Source organism: Etheostoma cragini, chromosome 1 (assembly GCF_013103735.1).
Source record: "Etheostoma cragini isolate CJK2018 chromosome 1, CSU_Ecrag_1.0, whole genome shotgun sequence".
Classification (NCBI taxonomy): domain Eukaryota; kingdom Metazoa; phylum Chordata; class Actinopteri; order Perciformes; family Percidae; genus Etheostoma; species Etheostoma cragini.
In genome coordinates this window covers 2,818,517-2,845,257 of record NC_048407.1, presented here as the reverse complement: position 1 = coordinate 2,845,257, position 26,741 = coordinate 2,818,517, and the positions used below count along the sequence as shown (strand labels likewise).

Here is a 26,741-nt window from a genome sequence, read left to right as displayed (position 1 = left end):
TCTCCAGCCAGTTTCGCAGACACTCTTGGATATTTCAATGAACACCCTTAACACCATCACCGCCTCAGTCTCTGCATCTTGGGGTCCAAACACAAGCACTCAAACTAAACACCTGTTTCCTTTTGTAATTTAAGCTAAATTTTCCTTTCAAACACATTTTTTTGCCTCACGTACACCTGCAATTTATTATCACAATTGTTTATGTGTCATCCCTCCTCTGCTTTAGAAAAGACATAAAGAAAGCCTTTGTTAACATTTTCAACCAAGGTGGCGGGCAATAATACAAAACACTGCCCACCATTGTGTTAAAAATGTAGATAGTAAGGGAAAACCCTGCATATAGTACATTAAAATCAGTTAAAAAAAGAAGCTTTTCCTGAAAGATAACCCAAGAGGGGAATATGTCAAAAGGCTTGGAGTTTACGGATAGTTTTTTCACAGTATTTACAGATGTCAGAAGTGTATCGTTCTAAAAGGAGTTTCTTGTCCAGCATGAGTCCAAACTATTGGACACTGCTTTTAATAGTGATGTAGTCGGGTTTTTGTACTCTGTTGTTTGTAGAATTATTAGTCATGCATCCAGTAAACAGAGACAATGTACCACATTTTGACTGACACATCTGATTTGTTGGATTTTACCTCAGACTTCAGCAAAAATATTGCCAGAGGCAAAACTGCTGCCTGCAACCAACAAGAGGCCCATGTGGGATTTCTCTGTGGCTTGACTTTTCCATTGCCTTGCTCACTGGTTTGCATTTGGTTGGATTATGTTATGTAGATTACATGCGTGTTATTCAAAAGGTTGTCTTGTCAATCAATTAAGACGGTCAGTCAGCTGACAAAACAACTAGATTGTAAGACATGTATCGTATTGATGTGGATAAAAGGCTAAAGACACAGACAACGACCTACCTTTTGCTTGTGGGCGGCTAGATAGCCATGGATTTTCTCAGGCTGGAGGAAGGCGGGTCCACCATGCACAGCAAAGCGGACATCTAGCATTCGCTCCTTCACATCCATGAGGCTAAAGACGTTGACTTCATCAGATGAAACGGAGAGCATCTCAGACAGGAAGTCCACCAGCAGCTCGCAGCGGCTCCGCTGCTTCCCTCTCAGTTCAATGAACTCCTTTGCTGTGATATCTGAGAGACACACACACACACACACTCGATTGGAATTGTAGAATGTATAGAAGTGGCCTCATTATTTCCACCTGTGCTTAAGGATAAAGCCAACTATTCTTTTTTAAACTGGGCTTAAGTGCTAAACTAAGAAAACACTCCACAACACTTAAGACTGAAGATTTGATGATTAATGATTGAATATGACTCACTTTATCCACTAAAATATTTTGTAAAGTTGGTGATTTTGTCTGCATAGTATGTGCAACTATGGTTAAGCATAACACAGTTGTATGTTTAAGGACCAAATTTGACAGTTATGTCCATAAAAACTGGTACACTAACAAGATCAACTTTAAGATAGCTGTACCATCGGCCATAAGAACAGGTCTGATGACTTGACCGCCATGATCATCCATGATCTTTTTCAAACTTGTTTGAAGAATCAGAATCAGAAACACTTTATTGATCCCTGAAGGGAAATTCTGTATTGCACGAAGTATATGAATATCAGAGTAGAAATATAAATGAAGAAATATGTGTGACTATGTATTTACATAGTTAAAGGATCAACCACCAGTAGAGACACCAACAAAAAGTGAAAGGAAACAACAAAGGCAAAGCTCATGGACCCTTTAGGTTTTAAGGAGGGCTGTTCCCCGGTAGAATTCGGGTCTCAAATTCAACCATGTTCGGTCATAAAAATGCAGGTAGATGTTGGCCTTGAGTTTGAAAATTAGGGTTGGTAACTATTTCCAATATCCATATTTAATATGTTTTAAACAGTGTTTGAAAAATAATCTTTATACCCCGAAAGCAATAACTAATTTGTGGGCTCTGAAAAAGATCTGTCATCTGTAGCTGCTGTAATTCTGTGAAAACACCCACCAATCATGCGTTTCTCGCATAATCCGTTCACCAATCAAGAGAAAATTCAGTGAGATTGAACAACATATTCTTACTCCCATCTCGTAAAATACGGACGCTTGATCTGGTGCATTTGTCGTCGTTATTGACCCTAAAAATCTCCTTTAGCATCATGTAACACGCCTTGCCTAAACGCGCTTGGTCGGACTATTGGCGTCCTTTTTGACAATGTTAGATTAAGGAAAAGCTTGTGGATGGGCTTATGGTTCCATGACTCGCAGGAATATCAGGACGGTTGAGGACACACGTGGGACATGATCTCCGCTCTCCTGTGTGAAAGTCCTATGTTTGACCCTTTCATCCCACCGTCCAACCTCCCTATGTGGAATTTTCCCCTTACATACTACTCACTAACCCCCGTCTACATGCTGCTCTCCCCGGGACGTTCTACACAGCCCAAATGGCGCCTTTTTTTGGACGCTTACAGCCGATGTCCAGACGTCCGTATTTTACACGTTCAGAGTTGGATTGAACGTACAACCTTTCTGTCTAAATTCAATTGAATTGTGGATGGAAACATGGGTACAGTCAGTGACTTTTGTTTTAAGACCAAATGTGAGCCTTTCCTTGAACTTGAGAACTAATTCCACGGACTACCGGAAACTGCCCTATGTCACAAAAATGTCTTTGTAATGAACATTATGAGACTCAAACTGATTCACACACACACACACACACACACACACACACACACACACACACATAACATAGTTGGGCAGGGTCATTAGTTTTGTGAGTGTGTAGAAAGAGACAGAGCCTAGGCATTAAGAGACAAGACAGGGGGCTCAGAATGGGCTCAGCAGATACAGCGAGAGGGATCCAGGCTAATGTCAGCTCCAATCAGTCAGTCCAGCGGGAGAAACATGCACACAGGCAGTCAGGGGGGATAGGGGCTGGAGGGAGAGGGTAGTAATTCCTAACACAGAGTGGCAGCCTTTGCACCTGGCTTTGATCCAGCCTCACTTTTCACTACAGCTTTCTCCTTCCCAGAGGGTTCAGTGGAGTCGAGGCGTTGGTGCACAGACACACTCCTGCCTATAGGTTTGTGATTTCACACAAATAGGTGCAAAAAAGGGATAAATATGTAGTAGTATACTGATGTCAGAAAGACTGAGACAAAAGGTAGGAAAGGACAAACACTATCACGTTCTTTGTGCAGTTTCTTGTGATACTTCCTGACTAAAGTCTTTATGGGAAAACAGTGAAGTTTTGAAAACTAAATTACTTACTTACTAACTTAATTGAAAGGAGCATCATATTCCAAAAAAGATTAGCAGATTTTACAATTCTGTGTCTGAAGTCACTGCAAGCAAACTGCTACTTAAGGACGAGAGAGTGGTTGATTATTATAGTGAAGTAGTTAAGGTAGAGAAAAATACTATGATAGCAATTATTCATTTTAAAATATAAATATCTGAAGACAAAACAACGTATAAATGGGTGTAATCATCTTATCTATTCTGAGACGCGTTTATGGAAGTCCCTGTTGCCAGCTTGTCTCAACTTTATATCACATAATCATAAAGACACAGTGGTAGCTAATGAGGCCAGTAAGAATACATCGGTAATTTGCATAATTGTGTGCAGCACTACGCAGATGGCACTCAGCTGAAACAAAACAAACATCTCTCCTACCTAACTGTATTCAATGGAGATTGCTTTCTCTAAAACAAACAATAATTCAAGATTGCTTTGTTTTCTTACATTTGATTTGTGAGCTGACAAATGGTTCAGCTGCAATGCCATGGCTATATGGTTTTAAACCATTTTCTGTTTAGGACGGCACAGTGAAGAGCTCTGGGGTCCAGTAGGGAAACACACTCGTTTGCCCAGAGTCAGACGAGACAGTTGACTTTGGTTTAATCTCTCTCAAGGCAATACACCAAACGCTCCAGGCAGTTTTAATTGACCATAAAGACTGCTGTCAGTTTGACAGCAAAGTAAATTGAAATTCTTTGACGTGTGGACTGTTGGTCGGACAAAGCAAGCAATTCAAGGATGTCACCTTTTGCTCTGGGAAACTGAAATGGGTATTTTCTTCTGACATTTAATGGAATCTTTTTTTTAAACTGAATAGTTAAAAAGATTTGGGAACTTAAACACAGGAATTGTTTGAACATAGCAGAGGTTGTATTATAATTATATTTCCCATGTTAGAACTTGGGGATAGCATTATTTGTTGCACTCTATCTGCCTGGAAAACTCCACACCTCCCATTTGTAATGCAGGCTTTCTGATGACAGGCTGAGTTGTACTGATTAGTAATGAAAATAACCGGTAACTACGAAGGTATCTACATAAGAGTGACATGCATGACGCTGTCATGAAAACATGACACAGTCATGACACATGAACCCTAATCATAACCATAACCTGTCATGACAAAGCCAAATGACACTTACTAAAAGAAGCGTTATGAGCATCATACATGTTAATGACACTTTCATGACAGTGTCATGTCACTCTTAAATAAATGTTTTCAATTAAAGTCTAACCAACTAACCACTTGATGCAGCCATTATTCCATTCTGAAAATAGCAGTGGCTCAGTCCGTAGGGAGTTGGGTTGGGAACAGGAGGGTTGCTGGTTCAAGTTCCCCAGTTCAACTCCTTGAGCAAGGCACCAAACCCCCAACTGCTCGGGGCGTCTTTCTATGGGTAGTCCCCCCCATTCTGACATCTCTAAATTAGTGCATGTATAGGTATTGAGCATGTGTGTGTAGTTTAGGCCTGTGTAGCTTGTGGGATTAATAAAGTATACATTATTATTATTACATTTGTACGCATGTTGGTGTGCAATACAAAATCTTATGTGGTTTGTGGAATTTCTTGACTTTTACATACTTTCATTACATTACTGTTCTTTTAATGAAACACACCATGCTCATAAACAGGCATTAAAAAAAGAAACAGTAATGTCTCACAAATAATCACTGCAGAAGCAAACTCAGATATTTCCTGTGTTTCTGTGTATTGATCCCACAATGCGTGTGGCTCAAAGGGAAGAGCCATGTGAAAAGACCGCTCTTGTGTTAAAGGACACTCTCTTGGTATAAATGCAGTGCTTCTCCCACACCACGTCAGCCTGCCAAATGGAGTGTACGCACTCATCATGTGCTTATGATTGTGCTTTGGTTATCTCTGAGCACTAAACATTTCACTGTAAGACAATGTTATGTGGACAGTTCAAGGACTTGTCTACCACATTCTTTACCTTTCCATCAATACTGAGAGGGGGGAGGGGGAGGGAGGCAGTGAAAGGAAGAGAGAGGGAGAGTGAGAGAGAGAGAATTAATCTCAGCAAGGCAGACTTAACTAGTGCTTTCTTTGTGCATCCTCATTGCATATCACATTTGTTCTTGAAATGGGATTTAGAATGTCAAGGAGGGTGTAAGTAATGCTATAAGTAGAATATTTTCATAATCCCCGCGACTGAGAATCAATGAGACTGTTTACTCCACATAGAAAAATAAAATCCTGGATATGGCTTCTGTTACATATCCTACGTGATACACACACACACACACACACACACTCACACTCACATACACACACACACACACACACACACACACACACACACACACACACACACACACACCACTGTTTTGGTAGCTCTCCTATACCTCACGATTAAAGTCATTAATCCTTGATATTGCATTTTGCTTTGAAACCTCAAACCTACATCTGTTTGACGCAAAACTGCAGGTTAAAAGCGATTATGACACTCTATTTACAGCAATGGTTGACAAAAGGGCTCTCTACTGTAGCTCTCTATTTAGGTCCCTCCTGTTACAACCAGGGCATATTAAATCAACATACTGTGCAGCTAACAGCCCTTTGATGACAGTGTTGCTATTTAAAAACCATCAATGAAGTGACCACCCATTTAATAAGTTACTGACAAACAAAAAAATGGGACGAAAAATGGTTTCAGTCACAAAAGAAATAACAGAATTTGGAGCACTTTCATTTTGATTTCCATTATTCATCTTTAACACACATTTGCAGGGCTACATTTTGCAAATGGATTCAATTAAAAAACACGGAAATTGAAATGCGGACGCCACCATACCATCCCTGGGTTTTTGTGCACGTTAATATATATCAGCCCTGTTTTCAGAATGATGGGCAAACCCTTTTATCTACTTATATGAGGCTTGACTTTCCCTTCCATCCTTTCCTTTTCTTCTGTCTCCCTCCCTCTACTCTCCACCCTCTTTGGAGTGCACCCTGGCCTCCCCCCTCTGCTTCTATTTCAATATCACTGAAATCATAAAAATCCTTCAGCCATGTCCCATTTCTCTAAAGCGAATTTAATTCTGAGCAGCAGACAGCCGATGTGCTGTACATCAGGTAATGATGGATGCTGCTCAGCATGTGAGGAGAATGTGCTGCCTGAGCAAAAACCCTCTCTACTAATTATTTTCCCAGCATAAGTAATGGAAACAGGCTTTTCTGTGTGTGCACCTACGACAACCGAGATCCCTCCGAGTCAGGGGTGAGGGATTAATAATGGGTGTAATCTTGTGCTAAGGAAACATATTTAACTGAGAGTGTGACAGTCCTGTGAAACACTGCAAAAAAACTCGAGCAAACAGTAATCAGCAGTCATTAATTTTCCATGGCTGGAGACCAGTACGCAAATACTCCGACACTGCCTTGTCAGGAGTACAAAGACAGGCACGTTTTTTAGGCAACATCTTATCAGCTAATCACAAATTGATATTGTTCCGGGACCTGTTGCTGTAATAGCATAAAATGGGCCAAGCACTTTTGCATGAAGGTCAAAACTGAAGTAATACAAAGCAGCGGCAGATGAAACTGGAAATTATAAGTCGAGGGCAGTATCTTTGTGGACCTGGGAGCATCAGGATTTACAATGCCTGCCTTTATGAGGAGAAAGGTCAGTCTCAAGAGTAAGTTATTACTCTCCTGTGTAACGTCCGGGACTTTAACTTAATTGCCCTTTACAGCATTCTGCATAAACATCTGTTCTTTACTGAATCCACTCAAGACAGGAAGTTTTTTATTTTTTTACAGAACACTGATTAAGAGTTGGTGCAATGTGTTAAAACGAGTGACAGTGATAAAAAAACAAGACATCATTGGTCTGTCCCTGACAACTAGGGGTGGAACGGTTCATGTATTCATATTGAACCGAAACGGTAGGGCGCCCAGGTTCAGTGCAGGAATTTACATAGAGAATACAAATCAATAAAAATATAAAATCAATAAAACTTTAAATTATATACTGTTAGATATGCAGGTTCTTCTGGGACACCTAATCTGTAGCCCCGCCTTAGCTTTGATTGGCATGCCGTATGCCGCCGAGCTCTGCCTATGGAAGCAGTTTTATTGAGTCAGATATAGCAGCACTAAGGGCGAGTGGTGCCCAAGAGCAAGTATGGTAAAACTTTGAGGCTGAATGAGCATCATCAGTGGTCACCGGACCAAAACCGTACACGGTATCAAGAGGGAAGGAGTCAAAAGTCCAGGAGGAAATGTTATATCACACACCATTGTTGAACAAATACAGAGGCAGTAGTTTGTGTGTGTAGAGTCTATCTCACCTGCCAGGCGGAGAGACCCTGAGTTGTAGATGGCCTCGTCTCGCAACTCCCTCACGTGCACTGTGACACTAGAGACGGCATCTGGCCAAACTCCGTCGGACACACGGACCTGGAAGTGATAGATGTCGGGTGGGGCGTTCTCCTTGATGATCAGGAAGCCTGTTCGCTTGTTCAGGATAAAGTAACTGAAGGAAAAAAACAAACACACACACACCCACAACAGATTTAATGTTTTTCTTTTCATTTCATTTCAGATGACAAAAACTGTAATAAAACTGTTCTGATAAAATACAACTGTCTAAGACATGCATTGCAGTTCTCCATACGCACACAGTGAAACTGCTGCTTGGCCCGGTCTGAGTGGGTCAAACTTGTAGAACTGACCGCTGGCAGGGTAATGATTAGTCATTAGGTGATCACAGATATTTCTGTGAGTCTGCAGAGAGCAGTAATTTCAGTTATTTGGCCATCAAAGGTTGGCATGGTAACTGGCTAAGTGGAAATAAATGCTCAGCATGGCTGCTTGTTCATTGTCTATAGGGCCAGAGTCAACTGGGCTACAACATTATACAATATCTAAGACTTGCTACTCACAAGTAATGACTCAAATTACCCATAAGCTCTGCCATGGGTGTGCACTGTTGGGCTCATCCCTGGTTGTGTGTATTTAGCAAATTTCTAGTATGTGCACCTGCTGGGGTGAGAGGTAAATCCCATTTCACTGCTTGAAGACTATGCCCGCTTTCATAGGACTACGATTACAATACAATCATCATTAAATACCAGCTCAGTCCATATCGCACGTTTCTGCAACTTAAGATTTACTTCCAACCCCACCGTTCAGTGCCAACAGAGGAAGTAGTGGTCTACCCTTAAAGTGCTCATATTATGCTCATTTTCAGGTTCATAATTGTATTTAGAGTGTTGTACCAGGATAGGTTTGTGTTGTTTAATTTTGAAAAAACAACTTATATTTGCACATTGCTGCAGCTCCTGTTTTCACCCTGTGTATTGAGCTCTCTGTTTTAGCTCCATAGTTATGCAACACATTTCTGTTGCATCTTTTTTGGGAGCCGCTTATACGTAGTACCTAGGTAAGGACTACTAGCCAGTTAGAAGCAAAGTAGGAGGGCCCCGACAGTACCATGGTAAGGACTACTAGCCAGTCAGAAGCAGAGTATGAGGCCCTGACAGTACCATGGTAAGGACTACTAGCCAGTCAGAAGCAGAGTATGAGGGCGTGCCCTGACAGTACCTAGGTAAGGACAACTAGCCAGTCAGAAGCAGAGTATGAGGGCGTGCCCTGACAGTACCTAGGTAAGGACTACTAGCCAGTCAGGAGCAGACAATAAGGGCATGCCAAGCTACCAGCTAGGAGAGCATTATAACGTGTTAAAAAAGTGATGCACGTGGTCACGTTTGTCACAGCAGTAAAGGCTGGACTACAATAGTTTGGAGCAGTTTGTGAACAGTGTTTTCTCTGGAAGACAGTAAGTCCCTTTGGGGGGGGAGTTTGGGCTTTTTCACTTTGGAAACCTAAAACGTGCACAAAAAATATCTATAACACATTAAACTAAAGGGAAAAAGGGAAAAAAGCATATTATAGCACTTTAATGTAGTGAGGTGAAAAGCAAGATGGTGGATTATCATGTAGCGAGTTTGACTTTCATGCAGGAGATTAGAGTTCAAGCCATATTACATACAAGTAATTAAACTTTTATGAACACCAACCTTAACAAAATATAAAAGTTAATTTGCCAAAATAATTTCCATTGTAGAAAGACAGAGTTTTCGAAACATTGTCATTGCACATTAAACAGAGAGGACTGCTCAGTCCAATTACAGTTATACAGTACTGGGTCAGCTCGGTACATCTCTAGTCGGAACTGAAAGTAATCTGAGATTTTTCAGAATTTTTCAACATTAATGTTCTTGTTGGGCGACATAATTGCTGAAGACAGCTTCATCATTTTCTGCTTCCAAACTTGTTGCCTGCTGGTCACTACACACTTTGTGAACACAAATCAGAAGCAATTTTGATGTAAATTATTTTACATGAAAATGCTTTTTAATCATGTTGACATACAACAGAAAGTCTTGGCAAACAGGTTGCAAGGTAAGCCAAAATGTTAATTGTGGACTGGGATTGGGGCTTTCTTTAGGACAGAAGGTATGATGTGCAGTATTTCATACATAATCACATATCTAACATGATTGTACCCCCAAAAAAGCAAAACAGGCTTATCACCCTTCCCTGTTCCGGTTTCCTGCAGTAGCTGAACTTCCAACTGTCCAAGATGAAGACAGACCAATACAAATACTCTTTCATCCCCATGAGCTCAGTGTTTTATTCTGTGTTCCAGTGTTTACTGGTTGCTAAACTAATTGCCCTTCTGGGACAATAATAGAGGGAGACGGCAAGGGGAAAATGAGACTGTCTAATAAGCACAAAGACATGAAGAAGCAATTTCACTTGGTCCTTGTCTCCTTGCTTGCCTTGTACAGTAAATAAGCTCATTCAGGTTTAATTATAGAGGAAATCCAAGGCAGAACCTTGGCAAATCAAATAATAAACCACTTGTAGAGACAAGGGCCGCATTAAGTAATTTTAAAGCATATGCTGTGGTGGGTAGATTACATTTCAGGTCTTGCACTTAATTTCAGGTGACACTGAGAGACAATTTAACATCTCTGCTAAAACTACAAATACTTTCCCAATTGGTATTTTCCAATTAGTTAAGAATAAGCATTCTTTTATTGCCATACACTGTATGTCAGCTACTTCCATTATTGGCCACTCCTATTCAAATCCCAGCAGGACACTTGCAGTTAAACTATTCTTAAGATCAAGTGATGTACATGCTACATCAACATACTAATTTCCTTTCTGTGTGTTTTTTTAAGCTAAACAACCCATTTGATACAACTGCAATGCAGCCCATTGATCCAAAACACCAAACACTAAGTAGCTCAAGAGTGTATACAATGTTTGATTTCATGCACTGAAATGAAAAAAGCAGACCAGAATGAACTATGATCAGCTATGTTTTGTGAAAAGTACAGCCAGTACAGCAGGGATGAAACAAGTTCTGGTGTTCTGAACAGGACTGTTCTGAAACACCAAAAAATGAGAGCTTTCATGAAATGGGAATGCCTCATAGTACGCAGAGTCCTCTATACAGACTGGACTTTGAGTTTGAAAGAGAAGCGAGAAAGGTTTTGTAGTTGAGCTCAGTTAGGAAGATGAAGACTAAGTTGATGTAGGGAGATGTCATTTCACTGTGTGTGGTCACTGGTACCTACTGTGTGTTTGTGAGTTTGTAAAATTGAGGGTGTAAAAGGGTGGGGGGGGGGGGGCAACAGGCCAGGGCCTCCACATGCTAAAGCAGTAAATTAGCAAAAGTAAAACCAAGGAAAAATGACAAATTGGGAATCAACCTGAGGAGGAAGATTGGACGGGATGGCCGGGTAATGGAGGGAAAGGGTGGTAAATGATGGAAAATAATTGTGTTAGACATTACAGATTTATTAGGCTCATTTGATGAGGAAGTTGTAGCTTAATCAATATGTCAGTGCACAGCTTGGTAGTTCATTGCTGACCACACTGCCAACAACAAATTACGCCTATAAAAATAAAAAAGGATACACTGTGATGGATCTGTGAATAAGCAAATAGCAGTAAAACACAGCTGTTTGAATTCTGCAAAGTTTGAGGGAGTTCTTTAGTACATGAGGCTACAGAATTGATCATAGTGCAAAAAAACATCTGGCCTCCCTCTTCCCGAGAGATATTTCCCACAGGGGTGTTGCTGCTTTGCATTATTTAAATGTCTAAATCAATCACAGCAACAAAACATCTGATGTAGACGCAGTGTGCTGCAAGATAAGCTAGGAGTGCAACATGGCTCAGGGCGTGAAAGCAGTTTGTAACACAGTGATCCATTTCAGGCAGATCCTCCCAAGTAGTACAGCTCCATCATCTATCAGCAAGCAACGATTCCAGACCAGCAAATACATGTGGCCAACATAACCTACATATCTGAAGATGGTAATGATGGCTTCTTAAGCATTATGTTTAATGTGTTTGCGCTCATGAAGTCTTGCTTCATGAGCGCAAACACATTAAACATAACACTGATTTATTGGCTTTAATCACTGTGCTTTCTGTTCTCATAACCACCTACTGTACTGGGTGAATCTGTGTGGAAAATGAGCAAAAATCTATCTCAATAAAATAAGTACACCTTGCAGTTGTTGGTTTGGCTGAAATATGTTCAAGCTCTAACATAACAGAATGTGCATGGCTTGAGAAAGTTTACACCCCCATGCTAAAGTTGATGAAAAAGAGGAATAAAGAAACATATTTTGGAACTTGATCTTAACGCTTTAATAAAAAAAAGGGAAAATCCAACCTTTTAAGGACAATCATGTTCTTCTTATGCTTAAGTTGTATGTTGTATAGTCATACAGCTGCAACACATGTAAAGGATAATTAGCTATCTGAAATAAATAGCGTAGGATATATTTATATATATTTTTTTAATGCATCTCTGAGAAAGCTCTTTCACTTGTTTTCAACAATAACTGATTAAAAGAGCTAGAGAGAGAGGGGGGGTGCGATGGGCGTACTCACAGAGCGACGGCTGACTCATTATGAACGGGTCCAGCACGGGTCGAATGGTGGATACAAACGTTGTGTGTACAAAATGTCTGTATTGTCACTGCGCTGCATTTTTATGAACTATGATATTCTGGCCATGGGTCACATCTCTGGCCCGACTCCAGCAGCCTCTGTCTCAGACGCTGTTACTCTACAAATTGAAGTTAGTTGCATTCAATAATTCATTCTGTGTTCTTCGCCGTGGCGGCCGCGATAGCAGTTACCCGCGGAAACACTGGTACAAATACAGGTTTGCCCCTCATACTTAACGATACACAGCAGTGTTAATAACAATAAAAAACTGTGGACGAATGTCAGAAGTGTGGACCGGCGCTGTGTGGCGGGGCTGCGCGGAGAGTAAGAGGAGAGAGAGAAGAGAGATCCAACACAGGCACAGCTTTACAGAAGAAATGGAACGTAATATCAAACCATATCCAAGTAATAACATTGCAGCGGATGCGAGGACATTAGCACCGGTGCGTCCTAGAGGAGCTAACAGCTAACAGACGCTAACTAGCCCCAACTAGCACTGGTCACTGCTGTTGTCTGAATAACAACACAGACGGGACAAAATGTTGCGTTTACTGGTAAACTGGTAAACCTTGAGACCAACTGCTATCTGTTGAATTTTCCTCCCGTTCCTCTGTCCTCTGTGACTGTCTACATCTAGAAACTAAGCTGCACGATGCAGGGAACAACTCTGACTGGCACATGAGCAGACAGTGGTTTACGGAGCGGTATATGCGCTATGCAAAAAAAAACCGAGCGTTCTATGAAATGACGCTTTAAAAAACCTTAAAAAAAGAAAATCGCCCGATCCTGCAAATCTGATCGTGGGATTACTCTTAATAGTGAACGTGATTAAAATTCAATTGATTGTGCAGCCCTAGGCATGGGGAACTTTCAATAAAATCATCTCTCAATGCAAATCAAACCAGCTGTTAAGCTAACTAAAATATAACCATGCCAAACTCTATGTATGGTGAAGGGTATGTGGTGATGTGGGGGTGCTATTTTAACTCCAAAGACCAAGGGAACTTTATCAGGATGCATAGTATCCTGATCCTGAAGATTTTTTTTTAATTTACAATACATTATTCATTTACAAAGAAAATTGGTGTCCTTAAAAGGTAGGATTTTCCTAATTTTTTAATTAAGGCATTAAGATCATTTCCAAAAGACGTTTTCCTCTTTTTAATCAATCTTAGCATGGGTGTGTAAACTTTCTCAAGCCACTGTATGTGATACAATAAAGACACTCGTGAGTCACTGAACTACTACCGTCCACACACAGTAGCTTTGTAAACATGATGGAGGCAGATGACAAAACTCGTCTAGGGAAGGACTCAGCAGCCAGTGGCATTACGTACAGCCGTACACGCTGTTTACCTTCATTAATCCGCCATAAAACGACACCAGGCGGTTACAGTATAACCACTTAGTGCAAACCTCTACATACATCAGATTGCTCAGTGATAACTTGACATTTCTCCGTTCTCGGCTGAGATGGGCGCAATGAGGCTGCAGTGTTTCTGTGTTTACATTGCATTTTATGCTCTAAATATAACACCTACAAAATGAGTTTCAGCCTGCATGCACATGTTTTAGCATAAGCACATGTTTTACAACATCCATTGTTGAAACAGAGCAGCTACTCTTGGAGGCAAGAGCAACAAGTCAGCAAGACAGAGTCTTAGTATTTTTAAATGCTTCTCATGTCATACATCAATGTAATGAATTTAACTATTAACAAAGCATGTAATTCATTTGATTATTTTTTTGTCTATAGAGAGAGAGATACTTATGACTCTATACATAGATTTTTGATTAATGAATGGTTGATGCAGTCACATTTTTACCTTGGCACATGTCCTTCAAAGACGTACGTCTTGTTGTCCCAGTCATCAGGGTCCGGAGAGTAGACCTTTCCAAGCACAGTAGTTGGCATACGGCCTGATAACAGAACGCACACCAGTTGATCAGTTTACCGTTTAAATGACCATCAACTCTCTGCATATACATTATTAGAGCAAATATACAGATCTGCACTGGTCTTCCATTTATTCAGAATTAGATTTGAGGGTTAGACTTAGACTTTTCTTTATTAATCCTTATGGGATGACTCCCGCAGGGAAATAGAAATTTCCAGCAGCAGTTTCAGCAAGAAGAATACAATAATAATAACAATAAAAAACCTTTGGCTAAAAAAAAAGACATTTACCATAAATTATCATTTAGTGTCAGTGTTGAGTCAAGTGTTAGAGTGTTAAAGTGTCCAAGCATAGTTTAAGAAAAGATATTTGTGCATGTGCATATGTACATAGTGTGTTAATTAAAGCACATTGATTAGAAATTACTTGACTGGCTGTATCAGTTTCACCTACAGCGACAGGAAACTATACTATGACATCAAAGTTCAAAATGTGCTTGAAAAAGCAGATGAAGCAAAAGTTAGATACAGAATATGAAGTTCATCTTGTTCTGTGTTTTTGAACACTACTTCCTGGAGATGCACATGACCCTCTCACCTCTGTGACTGTTGATGAAAATCTTCTTCTCCCCCGCCATATGTGCGTGATCATTTTGGTCCCCGATGGTGACTGTCAGGGTGCTGGTCACCGTTTGGGCTGGATGGCCGCTGTCGCTCATAATAATCGGAATGAGGAACTCTTTCTGCCGCTCGCGGTCAAACATCCTCAGAGCTGTTAGCATCGCCGTGCCGTTTAGGTTGTCCTGGAGGTAGAAATCATTGCTGTGGCGATAGTCGGAGGGGACACTGAAGTGAAAGGGCGGGCCATTCTCTGGAGAGTCCCGGTCCACAGCTCGGAGAAGGGTTGACGTAAGGTTCACCCTTACTACCTAAACAGGAAAGGAGAGCATGAGGGGTTGTTGGTTGCTGAGGTTTTTACATTTTATTTTTCATACATAGGCCCCAACAAACACTGGTTCTTTCTTACCTTTCTTCATTTTATCAATACATAGCATATTATTAAAATAGTCTTAAGAACCCAAATCCTAGGATAGAAGGACACTTTCGTTCCAAAGTGTGTTTAACATGTAAGACCCAGCCGTGATCAGGCAGCGCTGATCATGATGAAAGTGGTATATGTGTGTGTGTTTGCGTGTGTGTGTGTGTGTGTGTGTGTGTGTGTAAGTGTGTGGGTTTTAACTTGTAACTTTGTAACGTTAAAATGAGAAAGAAATAAGTTAAAAACAACAAGAGCCACCCCGAGTTTAGTGACGTCAGAGCAGAGGCACAGCACAGCGTATACTGTTATTATAGTTCAAAAGGACAAACCAAACAAATATTTCCATTTTTAATTGTGTTCTAGAGACTGATTGCGTTCCCTAAACATGTATGCTAACTCAATTGTTTAAAATTGAGATAAAGACAATATTTGTTAATAGATTATGAAGTAAAATTTTATTTCAGAATTGTTTTTAAAACCCCAAATAAGTCACGGGTCAATTGGACCCAAGGAATACAAGAGGGTCCCGAAAGTGAATATAATAAAAGGGTTAAAATTGCATTTAGAGCACAAACACATTTGGAAAATTCAGATAACTTAGGAGCAATAATTTTACTCTCTGTTTAAACTGATCTTTAGAAACCTCTATGAGTGATGTTGGAAGACGGTTCCATACTTTTGACCCTCTGTATAATACACTAAACTGTGTTTGAGTCGTACGAGAGTAGGGCTACTACGAGTCGGATACCGGTGAAATTCATTATTAAAAGTAAAATATTATAAAAGTGCTGGGGAAATAACTTTTTTATAGAGCTATAAACAAATAAAGCAATTTGAAGTTGATTCACTTGGTAAATACCAAGAAAGTTGAACGCTAACTTGGGATCAAACAAAGTGAAACCTACCTGAGGTCCGGCTACATTCTCAAAGACTACTGGGGCGTATGCCACCTCAAACTCTGGCCCGTTATCGTTTACATCCAACAGCGGCAGCTGGACAGTGGCGCTGCCTGTTAGAGGTGGAACCCCATGATCGGTCGCTACTACAACCAAGTAATGCTGCGATATCCTCTCCCGGTCCAGGGGCTGGGCCACAGAGAGCACACCGGATTGGTCGATGGTAAACAGCCCTTCAGGATCCGAGTCTTCTGATAAACTATAGGTTATGTCACGGTTCTGGCCTGAATCAGAGTCACTGGCCACCAAACGTGCCACACTGGTTCCCACACTGATGTCCTCCGGCAGTGGGGCAAGAGACAGGAGATGTGGAATGAAGACAGGAGCATGGTCGTTATAGTCCTCCACCTCCACCATACAGTGCAGAAGGCTGGAGAAGTCCAGGTCTTCAACCTAAAAAAGGGATGGTCTCACATGTCATACAAGTGCAGTACAGGCAATACTTAAAAGTAAAGACATCCATCTTATACGCAAACTTGTATCAAGCCTAGTATCTGCAATGTTTCCAAGGCTACAGTAATTGTGAGGTAATTGTCATTAATTTGATTTTTTGTCCAAAATGATGAACCATGTTGGAATTTTCCACAAACTAGTTAAAAATGAGAACATAAGAGGCAATTGCAACTTACCTAAACAGAAATGATCCCTCTTATGTAATTTATGTCTTTTTTTAAATTAGTTTTATAACTTTAGCTGTAGAGCAATATCATACCATCCATACATTTGTGTGCAGGAGTGTGCTTCTGTAACTGACAAATGACATATTTCTGACTGACTTATACTTATCTCCTCCTAGAAATTCTGTGTCTGAGCTTTCGACGGCGGCGCTGCCAGGTTGATGTAATGCACTTATGTGCACTAAAGAAAAAACTAAAATCTCCCAAAACCCTGTTTTGTTTTCTCCACGTCAGTTTCAACGATTTTCATACCACCATATCGTGTGTGAATGTACCCAAACTTCAGATGCCTACTAAAAACCATTTCATATTTTCAACATTTTAAACATTAGGTACTGCAGCACTGTTCATCATCACAGACTCACACTCTATTTCTCTATACCGTCTCACACACATCCTTCAATATGTTCCACCTACAAAAGTGAAATTAAACTCCATGAATTATAGAGTTTCAGAAGCTGATTCAAAGCAACCTTCATTCAATAGAGCAAGACTGTGTGGTTGAATGATGCCGTTGAAACCCACGTACCTTCAGTGTGAGGTTGAACCTCTGCTCGCTGTGCCGTTCATAGTCAAGGCGTTTCTTAAGTCTCAGGGTGCCGCGCTGCTCCTGCTTGTGACTGACCATGTAGAACTTCTGCTCTTGGTCTCCAGCCACAACGCTAAAGGTCAGTTGGGCATTTTCTCCAGTGTCTTTGTCCTCTGCAGCCAGCTCCAGGACCTTAGAACAAGCAATAACATTGTGCGAATAAAGCAAACACTGTCACAAATAAAAGTTATAGTAACTTACAAGCAACAATTGGCCAGCAAGTTACGATGAATTCTTTTTACAGTAAAGGTACCGTACTTCAATTTACAGTATTTTATGTATTCATTGTAAAATACAAAAAGTAAAATACAGTAGTTTACTATTTACAGTACTATAGTGGCTATGTTGTGATTTTTTTTACAGTAATGCTTTGACTACTGTGATTTCAACTGTAATACTTAGACTACTGTGATTCTGTCATGTTGACAAGGTTGTAATGTAAACTTTACAGCATTCTACTGTAAAAATCATGTACAGTAGTGTTACTGGGAAATAGAGTGTTACAAAGACATTTAATTCAGTGAAGAGTGTAACTAAAAAATATATTGTAGTATAAAATCTAATATGGCAGGGCTCAGTTCTACAAAAACGATTGACAATGTCATCACTGACCACTAAGGTCTATATAAAAGAGACTTCAGATAGAGTCATAGCGGACCACTAAGGTCTATATAAAAGAGACTTCAGATACAGTATTAGGGACCACTAAGGCCTATATAAAAGAGACTTCAGATACAGTATTAGGGGACCACTAAAGTCTATATAAAAGAGACTTCAGATACAGTATTAGGGGACCACTAAGGTCTATATAAAAGAGACTTCAGATACAGTATTAGGGACCACTAAGGTCTATATAAAAGAGACTTCAGATACAGTATAAGGGGACCACTAAGGCCTATGTAAAAGAAGCTTCAGACACAGTATTAGGGGACCACTAAGGTCTATATAAAAGCATCCAAAGAGCACCATGTCATGGGACCTTTAACATTATAACTATATGCGGCAGACAATATTTAATTTTACATACAGTAGTTCAACTTGATTTTGGCGAAATCTTAAATGGGTGCCCTCATTCCATTCCTGATTTCATATGTCAGCTGTTGCTGTTGCTTATTGTTAAAATCTTGCATACACTGTATCTAAGAAGTCACATAAGCTACATATACAACCAGAGGTACAGCAAGCTATACTTCACTGTTTTGTACCCTAACTGAAATATTCAACTGAGCAAGCTTTCCGAGGTTTGGCTTTTACTTCATTGAATGTTTTTTGTTATTCCTCTGTTGTGTGTTGTCTTTTTGGGAGATATTATATGCTAAAAGATATGATCATCCACCACCATATGCAGGATTTACATCTGTTGTGTAGTAATCAAGTAAAATGGTGCCTGATCAACAGGGAAGCCCCCTTGTGAGCCTACCTCTGCATTGGGCTCGGCATTCTCAGATATTCTAGCCAGACAGGAGTGATCCGTGAATCTTGGAGCATGGTCGTTTACGTCCTTGATTTGAATGGTAGCGGTTCCAGTTCCTGTCATCCCTCCCCCGTCTCTGGCCTCCACAACCAGGAGGTAGGACTCAACCTGCTCTCTGTCCAGGCCGCCCATGGCTACAGTGATGGTGCCAGTGGTTGGGTTGATTGTAAACATCTCGGAGAAGGTAGGCACTCCTCCCATCTCGACCTGAGTGGCGTCCAAGCTACCCAGAATCCTGTAAGAGAGCACGGCGTTCTGCCCCACTGCCGAGTCGTCCAGGTCGGTGGCTGTCATCTCCATCACAGACGTCCCTGCTGCCGAGTTCTCCGCCACGTCTCCGTGGCAGCTAGGGGCGCAGGTGAAGACGGGTGCGTTGTCGTTGATGTCCCACACGTTGATGATGACGTCGGTAAAGCCCGTCAGACCCTCTCCGCCCTCGTCCGTGGCCAAGACGACGAAGCGCCACACGGCGCGCTCCTCGCGGTCCAGGGTCCGCTGGGCGTAGATCTTGCCTGTGACCTCATCAATTATGAATTCACTCTCTGCACCCTGGCCATGGAGTGAGTACCGCAAGGCCTCCTGGTCGGCATCCTTATCTGGGTCAGAAGCTGTTACCTACAACATCAGAGGCATAGCAAGAGACAGAGGCTAATGAGAGTGCAATCACGTTTCTTACACTATTTAATTATTGAAATGCTGCTGACTTGGAGTGATAACATGACTGGAGGCACTTCACAACATGTGTGCAGTTATGTACTCTACGGTAGGTAAACCTGGCAGAGATCCAAACTCCCCTACCCCAACCCCCACCTCTCTTCTTCTGCCTGCTCTTTCTCACTCATCCTGAACACATCAACAGCAATTATACCCTGGGCAGGCCAGAGATGCTCTAATTTAGCGCCATAATTGCACTGTGATGTAGAGCCAAAATCAACTTGCGTTCTTTTAAAATAAGTGTGGTCTTAAGAGCAATGTGAGAAATGTGCTCTCAAAAGAGAGAACAGCGTGCCAGCCTTAGTATTAATAACTTTAAAGGCCTTTAAAAACTTTAATAATGGTGAGAACATCTTCGAGATGAGTAAGCAGGGGGTGCCACAGCTAGAGCCTCTGGTCCAGTCTGCTTCCATCAGAAAGGAGTTGCTGGAGGCTGTGATGGATGGGAAACCTTAACACAGGAAACAAGCCAATGTTCCTTCTAGGCAAAAGGCTAACCACAACTCCATTTACTATAGGTGGATGACAAAAGTCTCTTTCTCTTTCTTCTTTCGTAGAAGCCTTGAATCAGCTTCAACTAGCTGAGCCTTTGGCTACGGTAAGCAGAATTTATACCAAAGCCCTTTCACTCTCGGAAATGACCTGTAATTAGCCAAAGCCTCTGCTCAGTGGCTAGATTATTTAAAGCCTGAAAACAGAGCCAAGCAGAGATGCAGAAGGATTTGTTTCTCTCAGACCACTTGAAATACTGAAAGATTATCATGAAATATTTGAGCACCGATGCCCAAATCTATAGTGCCTACACCAGCTTTAAGGCAAAAGACAAATACATTATTGACAATAATACATCTAGAATTCTAAAATGTTGTTCGGGATGAATCAAGTACCTATCTATCTATCAAGAAATAAAGGAATACATACTTTACATATACTTTCCTTTATATTTATGTTTTGCTACACCTTGCATAAACACCTCACACCATAAATTATTAGGGGTCTGAATCTCTGGGCACCTCACAATTCGATGGCCAACAATTAGATTCTATTGATTCTAAACCGATTATCCACAATTTTTAAGTATATTTCCATGTGTAAATTAAAAAAATACACATATAAATCTGAGTTTGTTAGATTTGGACAAATACAGTATTTGTCACACACAAGTTTTAATGAAATCTCTTATTCTACTGGGGTTTTACTGTGGAGTCATACCATGCTTAATCCTTAAACATGCTGAGTCACCTCCTCTCACAGTGATCTTCCATGTCAGACGCCCAGTCATGTTTGAAGGAGGAGAACATCCCAGAGTACGGTCTAGACCCGCTCTTTTATGAAAAGCGCTGTGAGATAATTGTTGTTGTGATTTGGCACTATATAAATAAAATTAAAATGAAATTGAATTGAATTGAATTGGCTTCTTAGAACATGAAACATGAGGTTGTCAGATGTGATGTGGTAAAGTAGATTAACAGCCTATGTGTGTTTTGCTTAATTATTTTATGTATGTCTTATTAGATTGTTTTTTTTGGTGCCATTTTTGTAAGCTTTTTTTCTGTACTCCTGCCTAAACTCTAAGTTGTTGTCCATTATCTCATCCGCTTTTAGTCACTATGTTTTCTGATTTGTACATGTCTGGAGACAGTAACTTATCAGAATCAAGCATTGGATTGTTCTAGAGAGAATCGCCTTATTAAACCCTTATTAACCTTTTCCTACAATCCAGAATATGCATCTTCATGGACCCGCCTTAAACCAATCCTCCTTTCCTATGGAACCTCCTTTTTATCTTTCTACCCTCACATCATCAAAGTGAATGGAGTGATTGTTAGAAAATGTATATATTTGTGTGTGTGTCATTTAACCTTCAGGACGTTTTGAACTGAACCCTACTTTGTGTCACTTTATTCTCTGAGATCTCATAACTGCTTTCACATTTGACTCTGTAATAAGATAGGGACCACAAAACAATCATGAGCGGATTGTTTCATAACAGTTGAGGTCTTTACTTTGGTGTGCAACTGATCATTCATAAAGCCCAATTCCCCTTTGTTACTTTTGCTATGACTGGCACACTTTCCATTTTTACAACAGGAAGATTTGCCACTAAACAGTTTTAGTATTTTTTGGAAGAATGGGTCCTTGATTACAGGCAGATGTAGACAAAATGGCTTTTTATTTGTAGCTGGGGACTGTTGACTATTACATGCATGCATACTGTGCTGAAAGACTGTGTTGCTGTGTAAAAGTAGTCAGAATTTTCCCAGAATGATAAGCAAAAAGGAAACATTCCATTCTTGCAAAATACATGCTGCTTAGCTTGAATATGTTTGACAAACAAAACAGGTTAGATTAGATTTTTAGTGAATGATCAATTGCATGTGATAGAACAGATAATCCATATGCTAAGTAAACAGTTGACTGCAAAACCTGTCACAAGCTCTATCATGCAGCTGAATGAGGAGTGGACTGTACCTGTAACACAAACACCGGTGAGCCGTCCAGCTCCTCCGTCACGCTGCCGTAGTACTCGTTAACTGTGAACACCGGAGCCTCGTCATTCTTGTTGACCACGTTCACCGTCACTGTTGTGTAATCCTCCCACTTCCCATCTGAAGCCAGGACATGAAGCTTGTACCTGAGCAAAGATTTGCAAAAAATAAGATCCAAGTTGGCTTTACAAAACAAAACAAAAAACTTTCTTGAAACTATTGAGGTATAGTGGTAGACGTGGAGTTTAAAGCTATAGGACTTATTGAATTGCCTTTATTGTCATTGAATTTAAATAAAATAAAATTGTAGAGAAACTCTAGTAAGGTGCATGATCACTGTAACACACACACACACACACACATATAGATATACACACATATACATACAACTCATCTCACAACACATTAATTTCACAAGCATACACACACACACACAAACACACACACAGCGAATATATCTAAGCGCATTCTAACCATAACATAAAAAAACTACCTGCCCACTTACACACTAAGTGGATAATAAATATTCTCATGTGGATAATGGGCTGAGTAACAGCACAAACTGCATCATTACAAATGTTTAGCTTCATTTAAGACTGTTGTGCTTAGAGGAAGAAAAACTATTCCTAAATCTACTAGTACTTGTTTTTAGACATCTGTAACGTCTCCCTGAGGACAAGAGTTCAAACAGTGGGTGACAAGGGTGGGAACAGTCATGTGTAATTTTGGTGGCTTTTGAGAGAAGTCTTGAGTTGGCGATTTAGTGAGGAAAGAGGACAACAAAAGAGCTTCTATGCTGTGTACCCACACACGTACCCACAGCATACCCACACACACCTGGACTCACATCCATACCTGCACCCTTTTACACTTGACTCGAAACTGACACTTCATGATAATTTATGATAAATGTCTTTTTATGTCTTTTTTATAACCAAAGGTTTTTATTTTATTTGTAATGTTATTATTATTACTGTTATTACTGTTATCTCTATACTGTCTTCATCTTTTTCTCTCTATACTTCATTCTTCTTGCTAAAAACAGATGCTGGATATTTCAATTTCCTTGCGGGAGTCATCCCAAAAGGATTATTAAAGAGAAGTTTAAGTCTAAGTCTATCTAGCGTACCACTTATTCACACAGTACACCAGGAGGCCTTTCTATGGAGGAAAGGGAGAATAGCACATACAGCTTCTCAGACAGACTGTTTTTTTTAAGAAGTCTGAGCCAGACAAAGAAATAAAACAAGTAACACAACATGGGGAATACCACCATATTTTAGAGGTGACAAAACCTTGGACAAGCATTGACTTGAGTCAAAAAGTAAACTCAAAAAGTGTCTCAACGGATTGGTCCCTACCTTTTGTTCTGTTCATAGTCCAGGGGCTGGGCAATAAAGATAGTGCCCACCTCTGGTTCCACGTCAAACACCCCTCCGGTGTTCCCTGACGTTATCTGGTAGCGCAGTTTTGCGTTTCCACCTGCAAAATGAGAGAAGAAGGAGTTTGAATGATGTATTTCAGTTGGTATGAATGAACCTTAGTCAAGCAGAGTATGGATAGTAATTCTTGTTGGAGCTGTGGAGCCAGGAGCTTAAGTCTTGTATTTGTACCCTGACAGAGCTGTAGTGGATTGGAAGTCCTCAATTAGTCCATTGCTGTCTGTTTCTGCCAATCCACCAATCTGTCCACCTTGAATAAGATAGATAGCATCGGCCGGCTTTATCTGGAATCTGATATTGAGTGTTTGGTGTGATCTGATTGTTATGAGTAGTCAAACGACAACGATCGTTACTTGAATTGCAATTTGAATTGCATCTTCTAAAAAAAAAAAGAAATCTATGAAGAAGTAACATTTTAGAGCTGTGCACAGAAACACTTAAGCCTGCCCAACAATTTGAATTGCAGTGGATGTTAATACGCTGGGATCTGCAGGAGCAATAAACTCACTGAAGAGGGCAGTGGTTGAGGAAGTACTGAATCTAAGTACTTAAGTAAAAGTACAAATAACCAGAGTTATATTTACTTTAGTAAAAGTAGAAGTACCATAATGACAACTCTACTTAAGTAAAAGTACTTGCATTCTAAGTACCATAGTATCTCACCTTATCATGGTCATTGCATTTCTGTGAGTGATTTTGAATTTTAAATTTTTATTTTTATTATTATTCTTAGGTATGTGTGATATATGTGTGTACATATGTGATATATGTGTGTATATGTGTTGTGTTGTGTTTGTCTTGCTACTGGATGCCTAAAATGTCCTTTGGGATGAATAAAGTATCTATCTATCTATCTATCTATCTATCTATCTATCTATCTAAAAATTTATTTGCTTAGTGTCTATATTTTGATAATAAAAAAACAGTATGGGATGTGATATTTTAATTAAGTTAGTTTTAGGTTAATGTAATTGTGCTTACCATCTGTGGCCCAGTTTACATTCTGACTTAGAATTCTGTTCTGTCTCTATCAGGGTGAGCTGCATGAAGCTCCTCTTTGCATTATTTCCCAGGTGACAGTGAATGCTGCACAGATTTATCTAGTGAGAACACACAGACTTGGAGACATAGTAGCTTCACGGCTAAGGAGGACGTGGAGTGTTTTTAAGATAAATATACAGGTTTCATATTAATACTATGTGAACAGATGCTTCACATATGACCAAGCAGAGTATTGGTAGCCACAGTACCGGTAGGCGGACTGACGCCAGTGCAGTAGCTGCTGCTGAAGGCTTTCAACCGACTGCAAACGATTTAAGAACACGTTTTGACAGGGGGGGGGAAAACTTACTTAAGTAAAGTAACTAATTATTTGTGCTTTTTTATATTTCACCCCTGCTGTTTGGTAATGTCACAGATAAAAAAGACAAAACTGTCAATGTTCAACTGACATCTTTAGACAATACAGTTGGTCATCTGCTCACTAATTAGCATCCATGCACTTAAACCACAACATATCTTCTATTTAAAGGTACAATTTCTGAGTATGGCTTTTGTAAGCACAACGTTTTAAGTTGGCCTCGCCTCCCCGACTCAACGGCCAGAAAGAGAGAGAGAGAGAGAAAGAGAGAGAGAGAGCAGCGGTGGTTGAGCGAGCTAAAGAGTGAATGAAGAAAAGGGAACACTGTACAAAGCACTAATTAGAGGAATACAAAGCTCTTCTTATCTTGTTTCACAGTGATTATGTTCTAGATGCTGAGAGGCAAAAGTGGCAGCTGCTAAGGACAGCGTGCTACACACCTTGCACATTGTTATAGGCTGGAGGTAACACGGCCACCGGGGGCCCAAAGGCTCTTTGTTACCACCCAGGAACCTCCCACACACAGGAAAAGAAAAAGAAAAGAGAGAATCCAGGAAGAGGACAGGGTCTCTGCAGATAGAGACACCACTACACACTTCTACTAGGTCACAGTCAAGAGGGATTGCTTCTGTAGTGGTCTAAACATTGTTTTTTTGAGAAAAGCATTGCATGTTATACGTTTAAGTTAGGTAGCAGTTTCAGACAAGACACATTCCAAACACAAATGTAAGAGCCAATACATTTAACAGTCACAGGTTTCTATAGAAATACATAAAACTATGACATTTGAACCGATAATAATTCGCTTTGGTGTCACCGACAAAATAGAACATGTTTGCAACACAAAATTAGAAACAAAAAATAAAGGAATGTGTGTCAATTTGATATAGATCCCCCTTCAGAAAACAATAAGGCCTACTGCATAATAGAAACATCAGCAAAAAAGATCATTTGACATTTTAGAAAATATCGGATTATAATAACTCACTTCACCCTACCACTAGAGACCAACCATGTTTACTTGCATAGCAATTATTTTCAAATCAGTAAGAATGATTTTAAGTAGCACACATGAATCAATCAGCCTATTTTAATCGATGAATCTGTTTGACACCACAGTAAGTCTGCTGCTGGGCCTGTAGGTTCAGAAAATGAATTACCATTTGAACTTCAAGCAATTCTGTCTTTTTTATCGTCAAAAAGCTAATAATAATGGCATTTAAATTGTGTTTTAGGGTGGAAGATTGATTCAAAGCCAGAGAACAGTAGCAACCCACTGAATGTGATTACTTTCACTTTCATTTCTGATATTTTACACATATGACAGGATGAATACTGTGGGTCTACATACCTCAGTGTGATTATAAGTGCATGTGAGTGAATATTGGCACATAAATGACTTTCTATGTTGCAGTTATTTTCACACTAAACTGTACGGCCATTTTGAAACCTGTTTATTTGGTTTTATAAACTTTATTCTATGACATTTTAGGACTCTGCAGGATATGCGCTTAGAAAAAGTCAAGGCAGGGGGGAAATATAACAATAACAATGACTGATTAATAAAAATATTCTAATTGCAATTTGCAATATGGCGGTTCCATTGCTGACCTAATGAAGAAGCAGAAACACAAAGGCATTCACATGGGGTACCTGCAAGGTCCTGGGGGCTGAAGCATTGCAACATTGTGTCTGTGTCCACAAGCTTAGTTTTAATCTTGATTACCATACTTGTCTGGGAAACAACCCTGAGCTCCATTTAAAATTGAAGATGACAAGTGTGTCTGTGTT

General features: G+C 40.1%; 1 protein-coding gene across 2 annotated transcripts in view; it reads right to left on the bottom strand.

The window, feature by feature from the left end:
- The window catches only part of si:ch211-186j3.6 (neural-cadherin), a 302,735-nt gene that overhangs the window by 114,288 nt on the left and 161,706 nt on the right, over positions 1-26,741 (bottom strand). For both annotated transcript variants that reach the window (XM_034874840.1, XM_034874848.1), the window contains exons 17-25: positions 23,510-23,630; positions 22,132-22,294; positions 18,892-19,560; positions 17,412-17,603; positions 16,155-16,598; positions 14,809-15,139; positions 14,140-14,233; positions 7,621-7,805; positions 913-1,142 (exon numbers count right to left, since the gene is read on the bottom strand). In XM_034874840.1, the coding sequence (XP_034730731.1) occupies positions 913-1,142; positions 7,621-7,805; positions 14,140-14,233; positions 14,809-15,139; positions 16,155-16,598; positions 17,412-17,603; positions 18,892-19,560; positions 22,132-22,294; positions 23,510-23,630 (2,429 nt within the window). The remainder of the gene's footprint in view (positions 1-912; positions 1,143-7,620; positions 7,806-14,139; positions 14,234-14,808; positions 15,140-16,154; positions 16,599-17,411; positions 17,604-18,891; positions 19,561-22,131; positions 22,295-23,509; positions 23,631-26,741) is intronic.